This window comes from Cetorhinus maximus, chromosome 17 (assembly GCF_964194155.1).
Source record: "Cetorhinus maximus chromosome 17, sCetMax3.hap1.1, whole genome shotgun sequence".
In the NCBI taxonomy this organism is placed as follows: domain Eukaryota; kingdom Metazoa; phylum Chordata; class Chondrichthyes; order Lamniformes; family Cetorhinidae; genus Cetorhinus; species Cetorhinus maximus.
The window spans coordinates 18,154,566-18,174,665 of NC_135895.1; the positions used below are offsets into that span (position 1 = coordinate 18,154,566).

Below are 20,100 nucleotides of genomic sequence, written 5' to 3' on the forward strand. Positions count from 1 at the left end.
CTGCTGATCTTAAAGAAAGCTGTTCACAAAAGTCTAGGAATCTAGCAACCTTCCCCTCTCCTGATGTCAATTTGAATCTACTGTCAAGTCAAGAGGATCTTCAGTCAGGGTCATCAAACGGTAAGCAGCCAAACACATTAAAGTTTTCTCTCAGACAACAAAGCAGGTAGTAAAAACCATTGAATAACTTCACTTTTAATTTTTAAATTTTGCACATAGCAAGAAAGTGGCCATACGCATGGATTAAGGTAGAAGCTTTTTTAAAAAATATATGTGGAATTTCATATCATAATGGAGAAATTTGACATTCAATAAACATAAAATAACTTTCAGGACTAGTGACGTTGCTTAGCCATAATTAGGAACTTAGTACACCATTAAAAACCTAGCACCTCATTCAACAAGATGTAACTTTATCAAGGCCAGAGTTTTTCCCTCGTCGGGCGGGCTCAGCGGGAGCAGTCGGGGAACCGACCGCCACCCATGATCAGCTCCGTACAGCGATTTCACGCGGACAGGTCAATTAAGGCCCGCCCTGCATGGATCACAAGCGGTAGCGCTGAGAGCACTACCACTGCGGGCGGGAGAGGGAGAGCGAGCAGGCCTGGCGTGCAGTTCGCACATGCATGCAAAAGAGCATTTCAATCTCCCTGAGGCACGGAGCTGCCTCAGAAAGATTGAAGTGCTTTTTAAAAAAAAATAAAGACATTAAAAATTTAATGTCACATGAGATGGGACATGTTTAAATTTTCAAAGCAAAGATTTTATTTAATTTGTATTAGCTTTAGGAAACCTCATCCCACTTGTGGATGAGGTTCCCTAAAAAACGTAAAGGCCGCTTGGCCTTTTCGCCTGCCCGCCAACCGTTAGGTTGGACAGGCAGTATAAATTTCAAGCTAATTAGCTCATTAATGGCCTTAATAGTTATCGTTATCGGTGGGCGCGCAGCTGACTCCAGTGTACGCCTGCCAAACGAAATATCGATGGGACACATGCCTGACGTCATCGCGTGTCATATTACGTTCGTGCGTGTCAGGCACGTGCCCACATGCGGAAGGTAAAATTCCAGCCCAAGTGTTTTTACAGTGAGACTAAGGGCTGGATTTTCATGGAGTCAAGGTGACTATGGAAGTCTTTAAAAATAGTAAGCAGGACCCAAATGCGGAAGTCCTGCCAACATTTCCAGCAGATCCCATTTTTGTCAGAAGGGGGAAGGGGGCAGGGCAATAACACAGGCTGGAAATCCAAACTCAGCAGAGCCATTTGAAATGAATACTGAGTCCAAACAAACCCCATTTTCACTGTTCCAAGGGCCTTTACCCGCAGAGTGGCAGTCACAAATTTATGGAGGAGGCATAAATGCTCTTGAAGGGCAGTATCATGCTCTGAGGTTATTTAAATCTCCACACCTTTATAATTGAAAAAAAAACAGGCTGCAGCTGTCAGAGTAAGAAAAACACCCGCTACTGTAGTGCATTAATTGACAGGACATCTGGTGCAGCTTAGAAATAAACATTGCCATCTGTTATTGCAGTTTCAATAGACTTTGTTGTTGACATTTCCCAAGGGCTGTTATTACAGCTGAACCCATTGAGATTCAAAAGCTCCAAAACCACTTATATCAGCAAGGGTGCTGAGTTCACATTTTTATTGACAGTTTTAAGAGGCTATTAAAGGATTAACTGTCCTTGATGTAGTTAGTGAATATAAGTTTGTTCTTATAACAGATTGACTAATTGAGGGGATTTAAAATCTTCCTTAAAAGATTTCATGAATGAGGGTTTTTTTCAACATCATATATATGACTCAGAGCTCCCTTAGATTATTCAAAGTCTAATTTTTTTTCATCTCTACATGGTTCCTGAGGTTTTCCCCTGGTGGATACTGGTTGAGAGGCTATGGAGGTGGCATGGAGGGAATGAGATGGCATGGTGGTGGGATGGGGTCACGGAGGTATAGAAGATGGGTGGGGGAAGGGGAGAGGTGAGGGCTAAAGGCCTAACAGCCTTTTGTAAAACTGGACTGAAGTTTCAGAGAACTAAGGCAGGCCTTCTAACCAGCCCAACTGGCACTCGCCCACCTCCATGGCTGCCTCGAAACTATTTCCGGAGGCAGTAGGCCTGACTTGGGCTTCCTGCCTTCATGGCAAAAATCTAGCCCTAAGAGCGGAAATTATTGTCAGTTCAATGATTCCTAACTGATTGCAGCCTGGGGTGACGTCAACAGTGCACTCTCTCAGGATGCACAGAATCACTGATAGCAACTTCTGGATTTCTGTGTTTGACTGTTGATGCAGGGACTCTAAACGTCAGTGTCCGCTTCAGAGGAGTAATGACGGCTAACGTTAATTATTTTGCCATCATTACTGCCACAAAATCCAGGCCATTATCTGACACACCAGAAGAAACCTATACTTTTGACTGCATCTATCAAATATATTTGACTAACAATGTAAAGATTGGAGATTCAGAATTGAGTTGCAAGAGGCGCTTTAGGTTTTCAGATATAGTAAACGAAAATACCTACCAATCCTTTGGACAAAACAGACTCTTCAGTCCTGCCATTAGAAGTTATTTTATGCAGCCGGAAGAAAAAATAAGTTTTATAATTATAATAAAAATTTCAGTCATCATAAAATATAAAAACGTTCACAATCTTCTAAAACCAGCAAACTGAATAATTAAGTTACTATGCTTGAAATATTCATGAAGATACAAGATATTAGCAAGGCAACTCAATTATATGATGTTAATGCAAAAATTTTCTGTTCTTTTCTTCATTACAGATAATTTAGGGTCTTTGCCCATAAAGCATCAATAGGTCTAATGCAAAGTGCAGAAATATTGGAAAATATATTACAAAAGCAAAATTCCGATTCCAGTTCTTATGAAGAGTCATACGGACTCGAAATGTTAACTCTGTCTTCCTTTCCACAGATGCTGTCAGACCTACCGAGTTTTTCCGGCAATTTTTGTTTTTGTTGGAAAATATATTTCTCAGTTTTCCTATTGGCAGTACAGATCAGGAAGGCCATAGTTTAGAACCCTGTGCTGGGTTAGCTAATTTCAGGCAGCTTGCTGTGTAAGGTACTAAAGTCTGCTTAAAAAAAAATTCCAGTGCCAATTACTATCCAACAACTTCTCCTGGAAGAGAGTAGGTGGGGACATCAGGGTCGGCAGAATTAGGTTAATCTGTGATTTCCCTTCATCCTTTTTCTCTGACTGCTCCATGCTCCAAGGTCCTGATGACACTAGGTTTGAGAGAGTGGTCAACAGCATAATCCCGTCCCACAGTACAGTCAATGGGCTGAATTTTCATTCATGAGTCTCAATCCTGCCATACGAAGGGAATGCGGGGCAGGAACTCTCAAATGTCAGCGCTGGGAACTACAGGATGATTTTCCAGGAGGCAGGCTCCCAAGTCTGAATGGCCAATAGCCGGCCCTCCATCACTGAAAGATCAGCAGCCCCACCATCAGAGGTGGGAGCTGCTGATGTAGGCAGGGTAACAAGAGGGCACCTCAAGATGGAGGCATCCTGTGAAGAATTTTTCAAAAATTAAAAGTAAAAAGTGGCCACAGCTGCCAGACTGTCATTGTGGAGGGAGAACCCCTCCATAGGATGTCCTGCAGCTGCAGTTGTAGCCCTCTGGCAATTGCAAAAAGAGGGTGGGAGGCTAAATTCAATGCATCATCCCTGGCCTGCTGCCGGGAAGCCACCTCAATTTGTCAGCTGGACTTCGGCCTCAGCACAGGGCCCACCTGCCTTCTGGAAAATTACTTGATGGGTAATTTAATTGGCCTAATTGGCTACCCCCCCACTGGCATGCAGGTAGCAATCACCGCCATCTCCCACACTCTTGCGGTTCCAGCCTCAATGAAAACTGCCCAGGGGTGGGACCATGGTGACAGATTATGGGATCACCCACCTTCACATCCCATCGAAAATTCAGTCCAATGTCTTCAAGACATAAGGGAAGAAACCAACTGGGAACAAAAGAGGGGATGGGTATCTCCTTTGATTTGGGCTATTACTTTGAAACCCATGTAAAAAAAAAAGCTTTCAAATCACAATTAATTAGTGCAATAATTCTTTGGATATATTAACTTACCTACTTATTAGTGCAGCAATGTATTCCATATTAAATAGAAGGAAGTATCCAGGGCTGCAAAGCAAAGTTTTCATTAAAAATATTACATTAATACTGATTCTTTTAATGAAATACCATTCACATGTGATTCTGTGCAAATTACGATGCCCAGAAATGACCAAATATTAATTGTTCCTTTTCTGTATCATTTTAGTTTTCAAAATTTGAATTAAAAATCACAAATAAACGATATTTTGTATTTCTGCTCTATATCCGTGTGATTGCAATAGCGTTATGAGCCCCTAGTCTTGTTGATTTGTTCACGTAACTATGTGATACCACAAACCAATTAAATCACCACAAAAATAGATGGATCCTTTTTTTGTAAATTTGTACTTTTTTTTTTGTTTTCTGCTACATTACTTTGGTTTTGGTCAAATAGCATTCCAGCTATTATTCTCCAGCTGACAAACACATCTACCTATAGAATCCCAAGCGGATGTGGTATGGCTTGCAGTGTAATAGCCAATCTCCCCCGTTTCACATTCCAGCTAAACACTCTGTTTTCCAGCCTGCGTCCTTGTCATTTTGTAGAATGCCACTGGACATCAACTAGTGATGCACAATAAATTGTTCCTTTTATAAAATTATTAACTTTCTGGAATTTCACCCCCACCCCGACTAATGTTCTTTTGTCCCATCCTGAAGCTGCTGACTTCTTGCTAGGCAACAGAGTCCTGTGGTACCTACCCAAAGTGCAATATTATTCATGCATTAAATCTTGAAAATGAATAGTATTAGATCCAGAGTCACTTTCAATAGCCCTGTGATTGCCTGGTTGAGATCAACTAACTCAGCAGAGACTGAGGAAAGACCTGGAATACTCGGGTACTTAGTGGTAATCTTGCTGAGCCACTGGGGAAGTTACTTTGATTGCATGACAGTCAATGGAAAGCAGTAAAATCCTGAAACTTGTTAGCAAGCAAATGTTACCTTAGTGCCTGTTATCTATTCCGTCTTAAATGACCACTTCATGTTGATTTTTTTTTCGCAATCAGATTCATAAATCCTTAATGCCACATCTAACAATGATGATCTAACAAAGTATTTTCTCTGAAGGCAATCAAACCTCTGTTATATCATTGCTCTTTGCATATAACTCTCACAATGATCAATCTCTAGCTACTTCCTCCAGTACGTGATCCATGTACTCAGATACTGGTAAGCACCATGAATCAGTTGGAGATGATTCGAATGGCGCTTATGGTTCTGTATTACTGCCAGCACTAGTCATAGTGATGTTAACTGTTCCTTGGGAATTATCAGCTGCAGCTGGTGCCCTTGGAATCTCTGTTCCCAGAATTTTCTTTCTCCGCAGATCACTAAGTACATCTTCCTTCATAACAAGAAATGCACTGTTCCACATTCTATTTGAGATAATGTAATTGTTGGCTTCCTCATTGAAGAATCCTTCATCATTTGTACCCTTTACGTTGTTCTTGATTACAGTCTGTGTGTAATGAACACAATGACCACTGGTATTTATCTAATTCTGTATTTTGAAGTTATTCTACCTACTTAACCACCCTGCTGCGTCAGTGAAGTTTCATTTTGGTACTAGAAAGAGCACAAAAATAATTGTGCCATTTAAACCAAAAAAGTCCTTGAGAGGATTGTGTGAAATCACAGCATCAGACCTTGCATTGTAAAATATAATTAATGTAACAAAATATTCTATAGTGCCTCACATAGAGTAAGGGCAGACCAAGCAGAAGAATGGATAAAGTTACCCAAATGAATGGTTGTTAAACAAAATAGATATAAGGAAGTTTTTAAAAAGAGAGAAGTTCCAAGTTGCTGGGGTGGGCCAGGGAGGAGGGCAAGGTGGCAGTGGTTTGAGTTCCAGAGACAGCAGCTAGCTAACAATAGTTACAATTATTCTGACGTTCACGTTACATTAAATCCCTGGAATATAATGCAAAATAATGGGCCTTCACCTTTACACACCTGTAAACAGCTGGAAATTGGTCAATGCCGATATGCTGAACAAATAAGAGATATGCCAAGCTTGCCAGTGAATTTGTGGGGTATTTTACATCATCTTTCAGAGGGTTAATCTCTCGCAATGTCTTTCTGGACTGTAGCAACTGATGAACCATCAACACAGGAAGCATTTCGCCCATTGCTAACAGGTAAACCTAGAGAGGAGGATAGCACTTATTTAAACATATATAAACTTCTCTGCCAAATTGATAAAATGGATTGGATGTATTAAATATTTGGTCCACAACCCTTGTCTTGAAAACATTCTTCTACAGAGCTGTGCCGTAAAGTATAAATTATGCTTATAAATTATGTATAAATAATTTTTGACAGATTTTTGTAAATATGTGCTTCAGCATGTAACTACAAAGGGCTACTCTATTTACACAGCCCATGAATGAATAAACAAAATTAAAAAGGTCAATGTTCACACATCATTTTGATAGTGGCAGCAGTGCTTGGAAATAGGCAGTCCAGACAACTGTGTATCATCAACATTAGTTATTCCATCAGCTGATTCTAGGGGGTTAAAGGAATGTTTTCACAACATCCTTTCTTCTCTTCATACTTCTTGGGCAGAGTTTAGCCCTCGATGGGCGGGCGGGTGGACCCCACCAGCTCGGCAGTGGGTGGGCAGCCGAACTCCACCGCCAAAACAGGCCCTGCTCCCATTTTGAGTGGGCGGGCCAATTAAGGCTGGACCAGCGGGCTGCCCGACAGGAAGCGCTTTGCGTGTCCTGTTCCGGTGGGGGGGAGAATCCCCAACTGTCAAAGTGTGCTCTTTCGCGCATGTGCACGAAAGAGCACACTGCTCCCTGAGACTAAGTGCTGTCTCAGGGAGATTGGTGACAGTTTAAAAAACATCAAAAATAGCAAAATAAAAAAATTACCATGTCCCCCTCATATGACAATGTCACACAAGATGGGACATGTTAATAAATATTACATAAACTTTATTAAAGATTTTTTAAACAGACATGAAACCTCATCCTGCCAGTGAATGAGGTTTCATGTTTTTTCTCCTTCCCGCCGGGGCTCCTGGCCTGCCCACAAACCTTAAGGTTGGACAGGCAGGGCCTTTAATTAGCTTAATTATCCTGTCAATGGCCTTAATTGGCCATTGACAGGTCAGCGGGCGGACAGCTGATTTCACTGTCCGCCCGCCTTCCTGAATATTTAAATGGGGCGGGATGACGTCGGGGGTTCCTCCAGACATTATCCCGCGTCAGCGAGCGGGCCCCGGCCCCGGCCCCAACTCGCTGATGGAAAAATTCTGGCCCTCCAAAACAATGGCTTTGGTCTTCCCAATATTTAGTCGGGAGGGAAATTTTGCTCATTAAGTACTGGTTGTCAGATAAGCAGCCTGACGATTTAGAGATTGAATGACATGGTGGTGAGGTAGAACTGGTGCTGTCAGCATACATCTGGAAGCTGACCTTGTGGATTTGGATGATATCGCCAGGGGGCAGCATGTTGAGGAGAAAAAGGAAGCAGCTAATAAGTCCTTGGGAGACATCAAAGGTAACGGTGCAGCAGCACGAAGAGAAGCTATTGCAGGTTACTCTCTGGCTATAAGAACATAAGATCTATAGGAACAGGAATAGGTTATTCGGCCCCTCGAGTCTGCTCCGCCATTCAATAAGATCATGGCTGGTCTGATTGTGGCCTCAACTCAATTTCGCTGGCTATTCCCCAATAAATCTTGACTTCCTTGTAGATCAAAAAATCTGTCTAACTTAGCCTTGTATATATTCAATGACCTAGCTCCCACTGCTTGCTGAGGCAGAGAATTCCAAAGATTCATGACCCTTTGAGAATAAATTTTCTCATCTCATTCTTAAATGGGAGACCCCTTATTCTGAAACTATGCCCAGAGTTCTAGGTTCCCCCAAAAGGGGAAACCTCCTCTCAGCATTTACTCTATCAAGCCCCCTAAGAATTTTATATATTTCAATAAGATCACCTTTCATTCTTCTAAAACTCCAATGAGTATTGGCCCAACCTGCTCAACCTTTCCTCATGAGACAACCCGTCATTCCAGGAAACAATCTGGTAAATGTTCTCTGAACTGCCTCTAATGCAAGTATATCCCTCCTCAAATAAGGAGACTAAAATTGTACACAGTACTGTAGGTGTTGTCTCACCAAGCCCGGTGCAGTTGTAGCAAGACTTTCCAACTTTTATACTACATCCTCCTTGCAATAAAAGCCAACCATTTGCCTTCCTAATTACTTGCTGTATCTGCATGCTAACTTTTTGTGATTCATATACTAGGAAACCCAGGTGCCTCTGTATCATAGCACTCTGTAGTCTCTCTCCATTTAAATAATCTGCTTTTCTATTCTTCCTACCATGTGGACAACTTCAGATTTTCCCACATTATGCTCCATCTGCCAAATTTTTGCCCAATCATTTTGTAAACTCTTTGGGCCGGATTTTTCTGTCCCAACACAGGAACCCTCGTCAAGCAGACGGAAAAATAGGCGTGTGCTTCCCACATGCTCAAATCCTGCCCCTATTCCCATCTCTGGCAATTTGAATGGCGTGAGAAATGCAGCAGGTCGCACGCAGCAGTCCTGACCTTGCAATGTCCCGTTCAGGGGTGGGCATTTTAGATCCCCTGCAATTTTGATGGAGTTGGGCTGGATTCTGAAGACGATGTGGTGTCTTAAACCATGGGGAACCAGGCCCGGTCTGGAGTTGGTGACCAGTTGACAGATAAGTTCAAAGGATGTTGCCAACTTCACTTGTCATACTGAAATGCTATATGATCAATTAAATATGTTTAATGCAGTGATTGATGATAGAACTTTGTTCTTAAAAGGTAAGTGACCATTGAATTGGGCACATTGTGAAAGTGGAAGTCCTCAAATGCAGAATATTATCCAATGGATAAAGTGGTCTTGTGCATTAAACAATAGTGATATTCGTATTTGACTGTGTCAAATGTCCCCCATGATTTAATCCCTTCAGACACCTGTTCCATTGCTTTAAAGCTTGAACAGATGGCTGAGCTCCTTTAATGACTTCAAAGGTTTCAATGTATTCAGCTCTGGAGTTTTTCTTGATAGACTTGTACAACAGAATCCAATTATGAGTGCCTAGCTGAGTTCCAAACCCCACTAATGGATTCAACTCAGCAGGGGACATTCACATAGCTGTCAAGGGGACTGTGAGTTTGTTTATCTTGACAATTTTATGAGCTCTAACTAGGATAATGTTTCAAATAGCTTTCGAATGATTGTTGCTTATTGACACTTATGAGCATCTCAAAGAATTCCCAAAGATATTATAGGACTTGAGAGTTCTGTATATAGTGGGTACTCAGTGAGGTGGTATTGGGGGGGGAGGGGGGGCGGTGAATGGGCATGGAGTGATATAGGGGGCGTGGGGGTGAGGGCGCGGTAAGGAGTGGATGAGGGGGTGGGAGGTTAGGCTAAGGGGGGCCCCACATTCATCTACAGAACTGGACTTATGTTCCAGCACACAGAGGCAGGCCTTCTAACCTGCCCATCTCTGCAACTGTTCACCTTTGTTTCCACCTCTACCCTGCTTTGAGAAGTGGCAGCCCTGAATCTAGCCTCTCCCTGATTCTACAGGGTGAAAATTCAGGGGGCGGGCACAGCCACTAAGGAGGCAGGATTGCAAAGTCAGGACATGGTCCGACTCCCAATTCTCACCTCAAAGCGGAAAATGCAGACCTTTGTGTCCTCCTCGCAACTTGCTTTCCCACCTATCTTTGTAATGTCAGCAAATCTGGTTACAATACACTTTATCCCTTCATCCAAGTCATTAATATAGATTGCAAAAAGTTGATGCCCCCACACTTTCTTTGTGGCACCTCACTAACACCATAGAAAAGTTATAGCACGGAAAGAGGCCATTTAGCCCCTTGTGTCTGCGCCGGCCAAAAAACAAAAAATAACTAGCTGTCCATTTTAATCCCACCTTCCAACACCTGGTCCCTAGCCTTGCAGGTTACAACACTTTAGGTGCAGACCCAGGTAACTTTTAAATGAGTTGAGGGTTTCTGCCTCCACCACCAAACCAGGCAGTGAATTCCAAACGCCCACCACCCTCTGGGTGAAGAAGTTTTGCCTCATGTCCCCTCTAATCCTTCCACCAATCACCTTAAATCTGTGCCCCCTGATAACTGACCTCTACTAGGAGAAACAGGGCATCCCTGTCTATTCTATCTAGGCCCCTCATAATCTTGTACACCTCAATCAGGTCACCCCTCAGCCTCCTCAGTCCAAGGAAAACAACCCCTGCCTATCCAATCTTTCCTCATAGCTGCAATTTTCAAGCCCTGGCAACATTCTTTTAAATCTTCTCTGTACTCTCACCAGAGCAATTATGTCCTTCCTGTAGTGTGGTGACCAGAACTGTACACAAAATTCCTGTTGCCTAACCAGCATTTTTATACAGTTCCATCATTACATCTCTGCTTTTGTATTCTATATCTTATCCAATAAAGGAAAGGATTCCATGTGCTTTCTTTACCACCTTATCCATCTGTCCTGCCACCTTCAGGGACCTGTGGACATGCACACCAAGGTCTCTCATTCGTCTACCCCTCCCAATATTCTCACATTTATTGTGTATTCCCTAACTTTGTTTGCCCTCTCCAATTGCATTACCTCACACTTGAATTCCATTTGCCACTTTTCCACCCACTCGACCAAACCATTGATATCACTCTGGAGACAACAGCTATCCTTTTCATTATAAACTATACCGCCAATTCTTGTGTCATCTGCAAACTTCCCAATCATGCCACCCACATTTAAGTCCAACTCATTAATATACACAACAAACAGCGTGGGACCCAACACTGAGCCCTGCAGAATGCCACTGGAAACCATTTTCCATTCGCAAAAATATGCAATAACGTTGCCCTTTGTTTCCTATCACTGAGCCAATTTTGAATCCAACTCACCATATTCCCCAGTATCCCATGGGCTTTTACTTTTCTGACCAGTCTGCCATGCGGGACCTTGTCAAACGCCTTACTAAAATCCATGTAGGCAACATCCACTGCACTATTCTCATCAATCCTCCTTGCTACTTACTCAAAAAATGTAATTAAATTAGTAAGACATGGCCTTCCCCTAACAAAACCATGCCGACTATCCCGGATTAATCCGTTCCTTTCTAAATGACAGTTTATCCTGTCTCTCAGAATTGATTCGAATAATTTGCCCACCACAGAAGTCAGACTGACTGGCCTATAATTATTTGCTCGATCCCTCGCACCCTTTTTAAATAATGGTACAACGTTCGCAGACCTCCAATTCTCTGGTACCTCACCAGTATCTAGTGAGGACTGGAAAATGATCCTCAGAGCATCTGCTATTTCCTCCCTGGCTTCCTTTAACAGCCAGGGATACAATCCATCTGGCCCGGTTGACTTATCCACCTTCAAGGACTTCAGTCCCTCCAATACATCATCTCTCACTATGCTTATTTTATCTAATATTTCACACTCCTCCTCTTTAACTAGAATATCTGCTTCATCCCTCTCCTTAGTGAAGATAGAGAACCCTGCCCACATCTTCAGCATCAGAGCACAAGTTACCATATACATCTCTGATCACCCCTACCCTTTCCTTAGTTATGCTCCTGCTCTTATGTACTGGTAAAATATCTTTGGGTTTTCTTTGATTTTACCTGCCAATATTTTTTCATATCCTCTTTCTGCTTTCCTAATTACCTTTTTTTTTACTTCATCCCTATACTTTCTATAATCTAGGCTTTCTACAGTATTAAGTTTTTTGTGACTGTCATAAGCTTTATTTTTCTGCTTTATCTTATCTTGTATACTTCTAGATAACCAGGGGGCTCTAGATTGGGCAGTATAGCCCTTTTTCTTTTTGGGGATATATATACACTGCAATTGTAGAATCTCACTTTAGAATGCCTCCCACTAGTCTATCACTGATTTCCCTTCAGTGTAACCAATCCACTTTCACCAGATCACCTTTCAGATTCATAAAAGTTGTCTTTCCCCAATTTAGAACTTTTACTCCTGTTCTATCTTTATCCTTTTCCATATTTATATTAAATCTAACTGCATTATGGTCACTTTCTCCAAAACGGTCACCCACTGCTATTCTGTCCACTCGCCCAGCTTCATTTCCTAATACTAAATCTAGAATTGGATTCTCTCACTAGTTACAATTTGCCAACCTGAATATGACTCATTTATCCTGAGTCTGTCCGATGTTAGTCAATCCTACATCCATGCTAATATATCACCCCCAACACTATGAGTTATCTTGTGTAGTACCCTTTTCTGTGGCACCTTATCAAATGCCTTTTCAAAAACCAAATAGACTACATCTACTGGTTTCCCTTTATCCACCCTGCTTTTTATATCCTAAAAGAACTCTAATAGATTTTCAAACATGGTTTCCCTTAAAAAAACCATGTTGACTCTGCCTGATTATATTATGTATTCCTTAATAATGGATTCTGGTATTTTACGAATGACAGATGTTAGGTTAACTGGCCTATAGTTTCCTGCTTTCTGTCTCCCTCCTCTCAAATATTACATTTGTAGTTTTCCAATCCACTGGTACCTTCCCAGAATCAAAGGAATTTTGAAAGATTACAACCAATGCATCCACTTTCTCTGTGGACGCTTCTTTTAAAACTCGAGGATGCAGGCCATCAAGTCCAGGGACGTGTCAGCCTTTAGGCTCATTGGTTTTCCTAGCACTTTTCCTTTCTTTCTCAAAGGAATATATATTTGTTGAAAGTTATGAAATATCTCACATGTCTATCACTACAGACTGCTAACCTACTTTCCCAATGTACTTTAGCCAACTCTGTCTTCATACTTTTGTAATTGCCTTTATTTAAATTGAAGGTAATAGTTTCAAACCCAAATTTCTCACCCTCAAACTGAATGTGAAAGTCCATCATGTTATGATCACTCTTCCCTGGAAGATTCTTCATCATGAGATTAAATTGATTCTGTCTCATTACACATTACCAGATCTAAAATAGCCTGTTTCCTGATTGTTTCCACAATGTATTGTTCTAAGAAACTGTCCTGAATACACTTTATGAACTCGTCCTCAAGGCTACCTTTGCCAATTTGATTTGTCCAATCTATATAAGATTAAAATCACCCACAATTATTGCAGAACCTCTCACAAGCTCCCATTGTTTCTTGATATAAACTCTGTCCTACAGTAGCTACTGTTAGAGACCCTCTCAACTACTCCCACTTTTGGCTCCTTTCCCTTGCTATTTCTTATCTCCACCCAAACTGATTCGATATCTTGATCTTCCAAGTCAAGATCATTTTTCACTACTGTATTGATCGCATCCTTTATTAATAGAGCTAACCCACATCCTTTTCCTTTCTTCCTATCCTTTCGAAATGTCAAATACCCTTGAATATTCAGCCTTGGTCACCTTGCAACCATGGCCGGGATTTTCCAGACCCACCCGCAGCAGGAGTCATCAAGGGCAGGACCGGAAAATTTGGAGAACAGCCAAAAGTCCAGTGACTTCGGGCAGGAACCGTTGGTCCTACCAGCATACTTTCATATGAAACCCATTTATTTCTTTTTGTACTATCAATTCATTTATCTTGCTCTGAATGCTGTGTGCATTCAGATAAAGAGCCTTTAATTCTGTCTTTTTACTATTTTTCACTACTCTGATCCTATTTGCTGGTGCACTCCTATGTTTGCACACTAAGTCCCTTCCTATTACATTCTGGTTATCATTAACCACACTGCTACCTTGCACTTTGCCTTGTTCTTTCTCTTGAACTTTCCAAATCTCCCCTCATGGACAAGATGAGCTCACAGAGGACATGAGGGAGATAGGGGAGGAATTAGAGAGTGATGCTAGTTTAGGGCTAGGGCAGGGGGAACTTAGAGGGAGTCTGATCAGATAGGCTGGGGGAAGGGAACAAAGCAGCAAAGGCAGCTAATCAGATGATCTCAGTCATACTGACAAAGAAGTCCATGAGTGAAATTCAAAGAACTTTTCAATGCAATCTACTTTCACAACTGTGATTAGAGGAATTGGGTCATTTTATTGATGCAATTAGATGTAATATCTAACCCATTATAATGATGCATGATAAAACATGAAATTGGACAAGAACCATTAAAAAATTATATGAATTAAACACCATAAGTTATTTAATTTAGAGTTAATTTATTCAGAGTGTAGAACCTTCACCAAAGCAGCAGATCAAGACGATACCACTAAGGAAATAAAATGGCGTGGGCAGATCAAGCTTACCAGAATTTCAGTAGCAAAAGTTCTTAATGAATTGTCCTCAATCTCTCCAGTTAATGGATATAACTGTGCCGTCAGCAGTGGGTATTCCAAACTTTTCATGCAACTACATCAATGGTAAAAATATTAATTAGGCAGCACACACATTAATTTTCCTGACAAAGGCTCTTAGTTTAAAAAAAACGTAGATCACAGAAATGAAAACTAAGTACCTACAATTTCAGAAGTTCCTCCTTTAGCTCATTATAGGAAGGGTTTCTCTTAGATTTTGTTGCTTGATTCACTTCATCCACAAAAGGTTTAATAAAAGAGATAACAGCCATACAACACTTGCAAAGCTCATATTCATCCTGTTTACGTTGCTCATTAGTATAAGGTACAGGTAGTTGGGAGAGTTGGCTTTGAATAGTTGCAAGAGACAGTCCAACGGAATATGCCTTTTTATGTTTCATTTTTATAAGCACTGGAAAAACAAGTTTTATGAAGTTAAATCCAAGAAATCAAGTAAAACCTCTTTAAAGATACAATTTATCACAAGAAAATATTTTTACTACACTAATATTCCATACCTGCAGAATACCAGAACATATTAAAAACCTAAGTCAGTTTGCAACTTAACAAAAACTAGTCAAGCCAAATATTGCCTAAGCAATTTGTTTAATTAAAAGCAGGTTGGTCTTCTAAGAAGTAAATTCAGTTAACTTGGCATTTTCCCTTGATTACAAATAGTGTCAGCTTCGGATCAGGTCTTAGATATTTATCATCACTTTGTATGTTTAGTATAGAATCACATGAATACTTTTAAAATTAAAATAAAGGTTTCTAAAGGTCCTGAAACAAAAGATGAACTCTGCTTCTGCAAAGCATTCTGGTAACAATTTGTTTCTTTAAAGATAGCACAAATAAAGCAAACAAGTATAGTAAAGTATACATCCCATTGACTCTAGTTTTGCTAGAGCTCCTTGATGCCACACTCGGTCAAATGCTGCCTTGGTGTCAAGGGCAGTCACTGTCACCTTACTCAGCTTCTGACCACATTAGTGTCTTGGTTCAAACATGGACAAAAGAGCTGAACACCAAAGGTTAAGTGAGAGCGAACTCCTCCAGTGATGTCCTGGGTCTGGAGTCAATGGGAATCAGGGGGAAAACTCTCCGCTGGTTGGAGTCATGCTTAGCACAAAGGAAGATGGTTGTGGTTGTTGGAGGTCAATCATCTCAGTTCCAGGGCATCACTGCAGGGATTCTTCAGGGTAGTGTCCTAGGCCCAACCATCTTCAGCTGCTTCATCAGTGACCTTCCTCCCATCATAAAGTCAGAAGTGGGCATGTTCGCTGATGATTGCACAACATTCAGCATCATTCACAATTCTTCAGATGCTGAAGCAGTCCATGTCCAAATGCAGCAAGACCTGGACAATATCCAGGCTTAGGCTGACAAGTGACATGTAACACACACCACACAAGTGCCAGGCAATGGCCATCTCCAATAAGAGAGGGTCTAACCATTGCCCCTTGACATTCACTGGCATTACTATTGCTGAATCCCCCACTATCAACCTCCTGGGGGGTTACCATTGACAACTCTATGGCTACAAGAGCAGGTCAGAGGCTAGGAATCCTGTGGCAAGTAACTCATCTCCTGACTCCCCCAAGCCTGCCCATCATCTACAAAGCACAAGTCAGGAGTGTGATAGAATACTCTCCAATTAGCTGGATGATTGCAGCTCCAACAACCCTCAAGAAGACTGACACCATCCAGGACAAAGCAGCCCGCTTGATTGGCACCCTAACCACAAATATTCGCTGCCTCCACCACCGACGAACAGTGGCAGCAGTGTGTACCATCTACAAGACGCAGAATCTCACCAAGGCTCCTTAGGCAGCACCTTCCAAACCCATGACCACTACCATCTAGAAGGACAAGGGCAGCAGACACATGGGAACACCACCAGCTGGAAGTTCCCTTCCAAGTCACTCACCATCCTGACTTGAAAATATTCCGCTGTTCCTTCACTGTCGCTGGGTCAAAATCCTGGAACTCCCTCCCTAACAGCACTGTGGGTGTACCTACACAACAGGAACTGAAGCAGTGCAAGAAGACAGTTCACCACCACCACCTCAAACGCAATTAGGGATGGGCTATAAATGCTGACCTAGCCAGCGACGCCCACATCCCATAAATGAATTTTAAAAAAGACCACAAGCAGCGGGTAGCTTGTTAGGTTAATTAAGTGGTCAGTCAATGCCACTGAATTTGCTATTCTTCGATAAAGTTAACTCATATGGATACGAAACTTCAAATTACCTGTCTGAAGTGGCTGCAGGAGCAATAAGATAGTTTTAGATATGTTATTTCCAAAAGCTTCCTCAATCTGTTCAAGTAAACCCACCAGGAGTTCCTTTGGGTTGCTTATCTAAAAGGAAAAAACATAAGATTGTGAAGCAAATTTATATCATTTCGCGACAAGCCAATTTGACTTCCAGAGTAAGATAAAAAGTTTTTATGGCTTTTATTTTTTTTGAATAGCTATCTGTAATACAATATATTTGTTGTATTTGCCACATGATTCATGTTTGAGAATTATCATTCAATCATGCCTCCAGATAGAATTTTCATACCATAAATCTGCCGGTCACTGAATCAGCTGGTAAATTACAGCTAGATAGAGCTTCATAAGCCCCAGCTCCCCATCACCTCGCCTACAGCATCAGCAATTTTCTCTGAGGGAAAGCCACAGGTGATGCACTAGTGTATTTATTACTTAGTGTATTACTTAAGAAAAGGTAAAGTCTATTAAAGAAGGAACTTCTTTATATAGCGCTTTTCACAACTTCAGGACAGCTCAGAGTGCTTCACACTCAACAAAGTATATTTTGAAATGTTGTTACTCTAGAAATGTAGGAAATGCAGTGGACAATTTATACACAACAAGCTCGCACAAACCAGCAATGTGACAATTGCCAGATAATGTTTTAGTGATGTTGGTTAAGGGATAAAATTTGATCAGGACATTGAGGAAAACCCCCCCTGCTCTTCTTCGAAATAGTGCGATGGGATCTTCTTAACATCGAAGTGAAAGGGCAGACAGGGCTTTGGTTTAATCTGAAAGATGGCACCTCTGACAAGTATATATTGCAGATAGATATTCCAAAAAATTAAAAGCCACGAAAACTTTAATATCTTCTTCCCAAGGTTGAATTAGCTGGTCACAAAATGACATCCGTCAATACTGCGCTTAAATGTCAGCCGGGGATTATGTGCCAAGTGAGGCTTAAGCCCAAAAGTTTCTGACTTGGAGGCAAGAGTTTTACCGCTGAGTCACGGCTTTAAAATATCAATTTAGCTCATCTGGTCGAACTAGAGTTTGATGGTCGTTGCCTCAAGCTGCACTCCAAGACCGTAATCCCAATCTAAGGTGGTGTTTCGGCTGGTTACTGAGGAACTACAGCTTTGTCAGGTGTTCATTTTTGTCAATGAGTTATTAAGTCAATGTTCCCTCAGCTTACTTGGATGGATGTAAAAGATCTCATGGTACTAATTGTAGAAGAGTAGATTTCTCCCAGTGTCCTAGCTAACATTTTTCTCATGATCAGTAACACCAAAAATAGATTAAATGGTTATCCACTCATTTATTGTTAATTCTGGGATCTTGTAATGTGCAAATTAACTAGTACCTTTGTTTACGTAACAACTAATTGTACTTCAAAATTAATTCATTTGTTGTAAAGGGCTTTCAGATATCTTAACGTGAGAAGATTATTTCTTTCTTAAAGTACATAACAAATGCAAGAAGCTTTGCACTCTGTTTTATGGTTACTTCTCTAATATAGGCACTTACCTGTACTACATGGTCCAGTATTTTTAAGCAGTTTTCCCTGTGTTCAGTTACTTGTTTGTCTTTCAAAGCACAACTGACAATAGGGCCAACAAAATTCCAGCCCATGCAGATAACAAAGTCCTGTAAGATATTAAACGAGAGCAAGGTAAAGAAACAGAGAATGGAATGGTAAATTAAATAGGTCAATACATATAGATGCTGTGTTGATTTCTTCACAAAATACTCGTTTAAAAGGCTGAAGTTTGTCCTGCCAAGGAGCAGTTACTACAACATCATCACAATGGGCTGTTGGATCTTTTCAAAAGAACCTGGTTTAAACCATTTAACTGAGGAGTTGTACACTTCATTTTCAACTCCACGTCACAAGGTTGTGGGTTCAGGCCACATTCAAGGTCTTCGCAAATACAACCTCGGCTATAACTTCAGTGCAGCTGTGGGAAGTGTTATATTGACTGAGGTATTGTTTCGTAGAGAAGTTAAGCTGAGCCCATATCAGCAAACATCATGAAAATACAAATTAACTACATATTCATCTAACTGTTTTTCTCTCCACAGATGCTGTCAGACCTGCTGAGTTTTTCCAGCATTTTCTATTTCTCTTACATATTCATCTAATTTGCTGTTTTAAAGACTTATCGGTGCAGAAACTGTCTGCTGCATTTCAATATATAGATCCCAAAGAATTATTTAACCAGATGGTCTATAATGGGCGATAGAAAGATAGAACGTGTTCCTAATTAAAAATGTTGCTGTTCTGAATGCTAAAGTCGAGTAACTGGCTTGGTGCTTTTAAGTTATTTGCGCTACATGAAATTAGTTGATTTAGAAGTATAAAGTTACAAAGTAAGTTGTTTATCCACATTGCTGACCAAGTTACTTATTGACAGAAGGCAAGATGATTAATAGTATATTTGTATAAAACAGAGTATGCATGTTAAAATTACAGGAGCACCTTGTTTTTTTCATCTTGTAGAATTTCCAAAAGTTTAGCTGCATGCCCTTCTTCCAGGCATTGACAGGCTGCTGCTTGAAATATACCGTGATCTTCTTCTTTAAACTCTTTTTCGGGTAGGCCTCGCTAAAATGAATAAAACAGCCTTTTTAATCCACATATAGCGCAAAATAATTTCAGACAATTTTAATTGATGTTACCTAAAATAAAACATCTGTATATAGCATTATAGTAGTCAACCACAGTATAACTATAAATCTCATGACTACACTGGTCTACAATTTAATAATCTGAAACTAACAAGATTTCCTCCTTAGAGGGAACTGGGTCCATGACAATAATTACTCAACTTCGATTACATCAAAAAAAACATGATTAGGCACCTTGCAGTTCATTTACAAATTTTCTTAAAATTTATTTGGATGTGGGTGTTGCTGGCTGGGCCAGCATTTATTGCCCATCCCTAATATTTAATTACATTATTTAATTTACATTAACATTTCATGACAAGATGAAATACTACAGCAAAATCAAATCATGCTTTTGTAGGCATCTGTCTAATTGACTAAGGGCCAGTTTTTACCAAGTTGGGGAGGCTCTGCAGGCCTTTAAAAATGGCAGGGGGGGGATCCAAATGTGGAAGTCCTGCCACCATTTCCAACAGGGGAAAAGGGGTGGGGCATGATTCACACAAGAGGGAAACCTGAACTCAGCAGGGCCATTTGAAATAAGAGCCGAGTTCAAACAGACCCCCTTTTAGCTGTTGCAAGGGCCTTAACCCACAGTTTGGGAGTCACAAATTGATGGAGTAGATGTAAAAGCTCCTGATAGTGTGGTAGTGTCTATTTAAACTTCTGATCTGAGTTCTTTTTAAATCCCCTGCTCTTTAAACTTAAAAAAAAAGACCGTGGCT

At 40.9% G+C, this 20,100-nt stretch overlaps 1 protein-coding gene across 3 annotated transcripts in view; it reads right to left on the reverse strand.

Annotated features, from left to right (window-relative positions):
- Positions 1-20,100, reverse strand: part of glmna (glomulin, FKBP associated protein a) — a 42,494-nt gene that overhangs the window by 8,197 nt on the left and 14,197 nt on the right. For all 3 annotated transcript variants that reach the window (XR_013579286.1, XM_078560787.1, XM_078560786.1), the window contains exons 3-10: positions 19,188-19,313; positions 18,236-18,355; positions 16,702-16,810; positions 14,614-14,860; positions 14,401-14,503; positions 6,097-6,287; positions 4,111-4,164; positions 2,527-2,557 (exon numbers count right to left, since the gene is read on the reverse strand). Coding sequence is in view for 2 of the 3 variants with exons in the window: in XM_078560787.1 (XP_078416913.1) it covers positions 2,527-2,557; positions 4,111-4,164; positions 6,097-6,287; positions 14,401-14,503; positions 14,614-14,860; positions 16,702-16,810; positions 18,236-18,355; positions 19,188-19,313 (981 nt within the window). In the remaining variant the exon portion in view is untranslated. The remainder of the gene's footprint in view (positions 1-2,526; positions 2,558-4,110; positions 4,165-6,096; positions 6,288-14,400; positions 14,504-14,613; positions 14,861-16,701; positions 16,811-18,235; positions 18,356-19,187; positions 19,314-20,100) is intronic.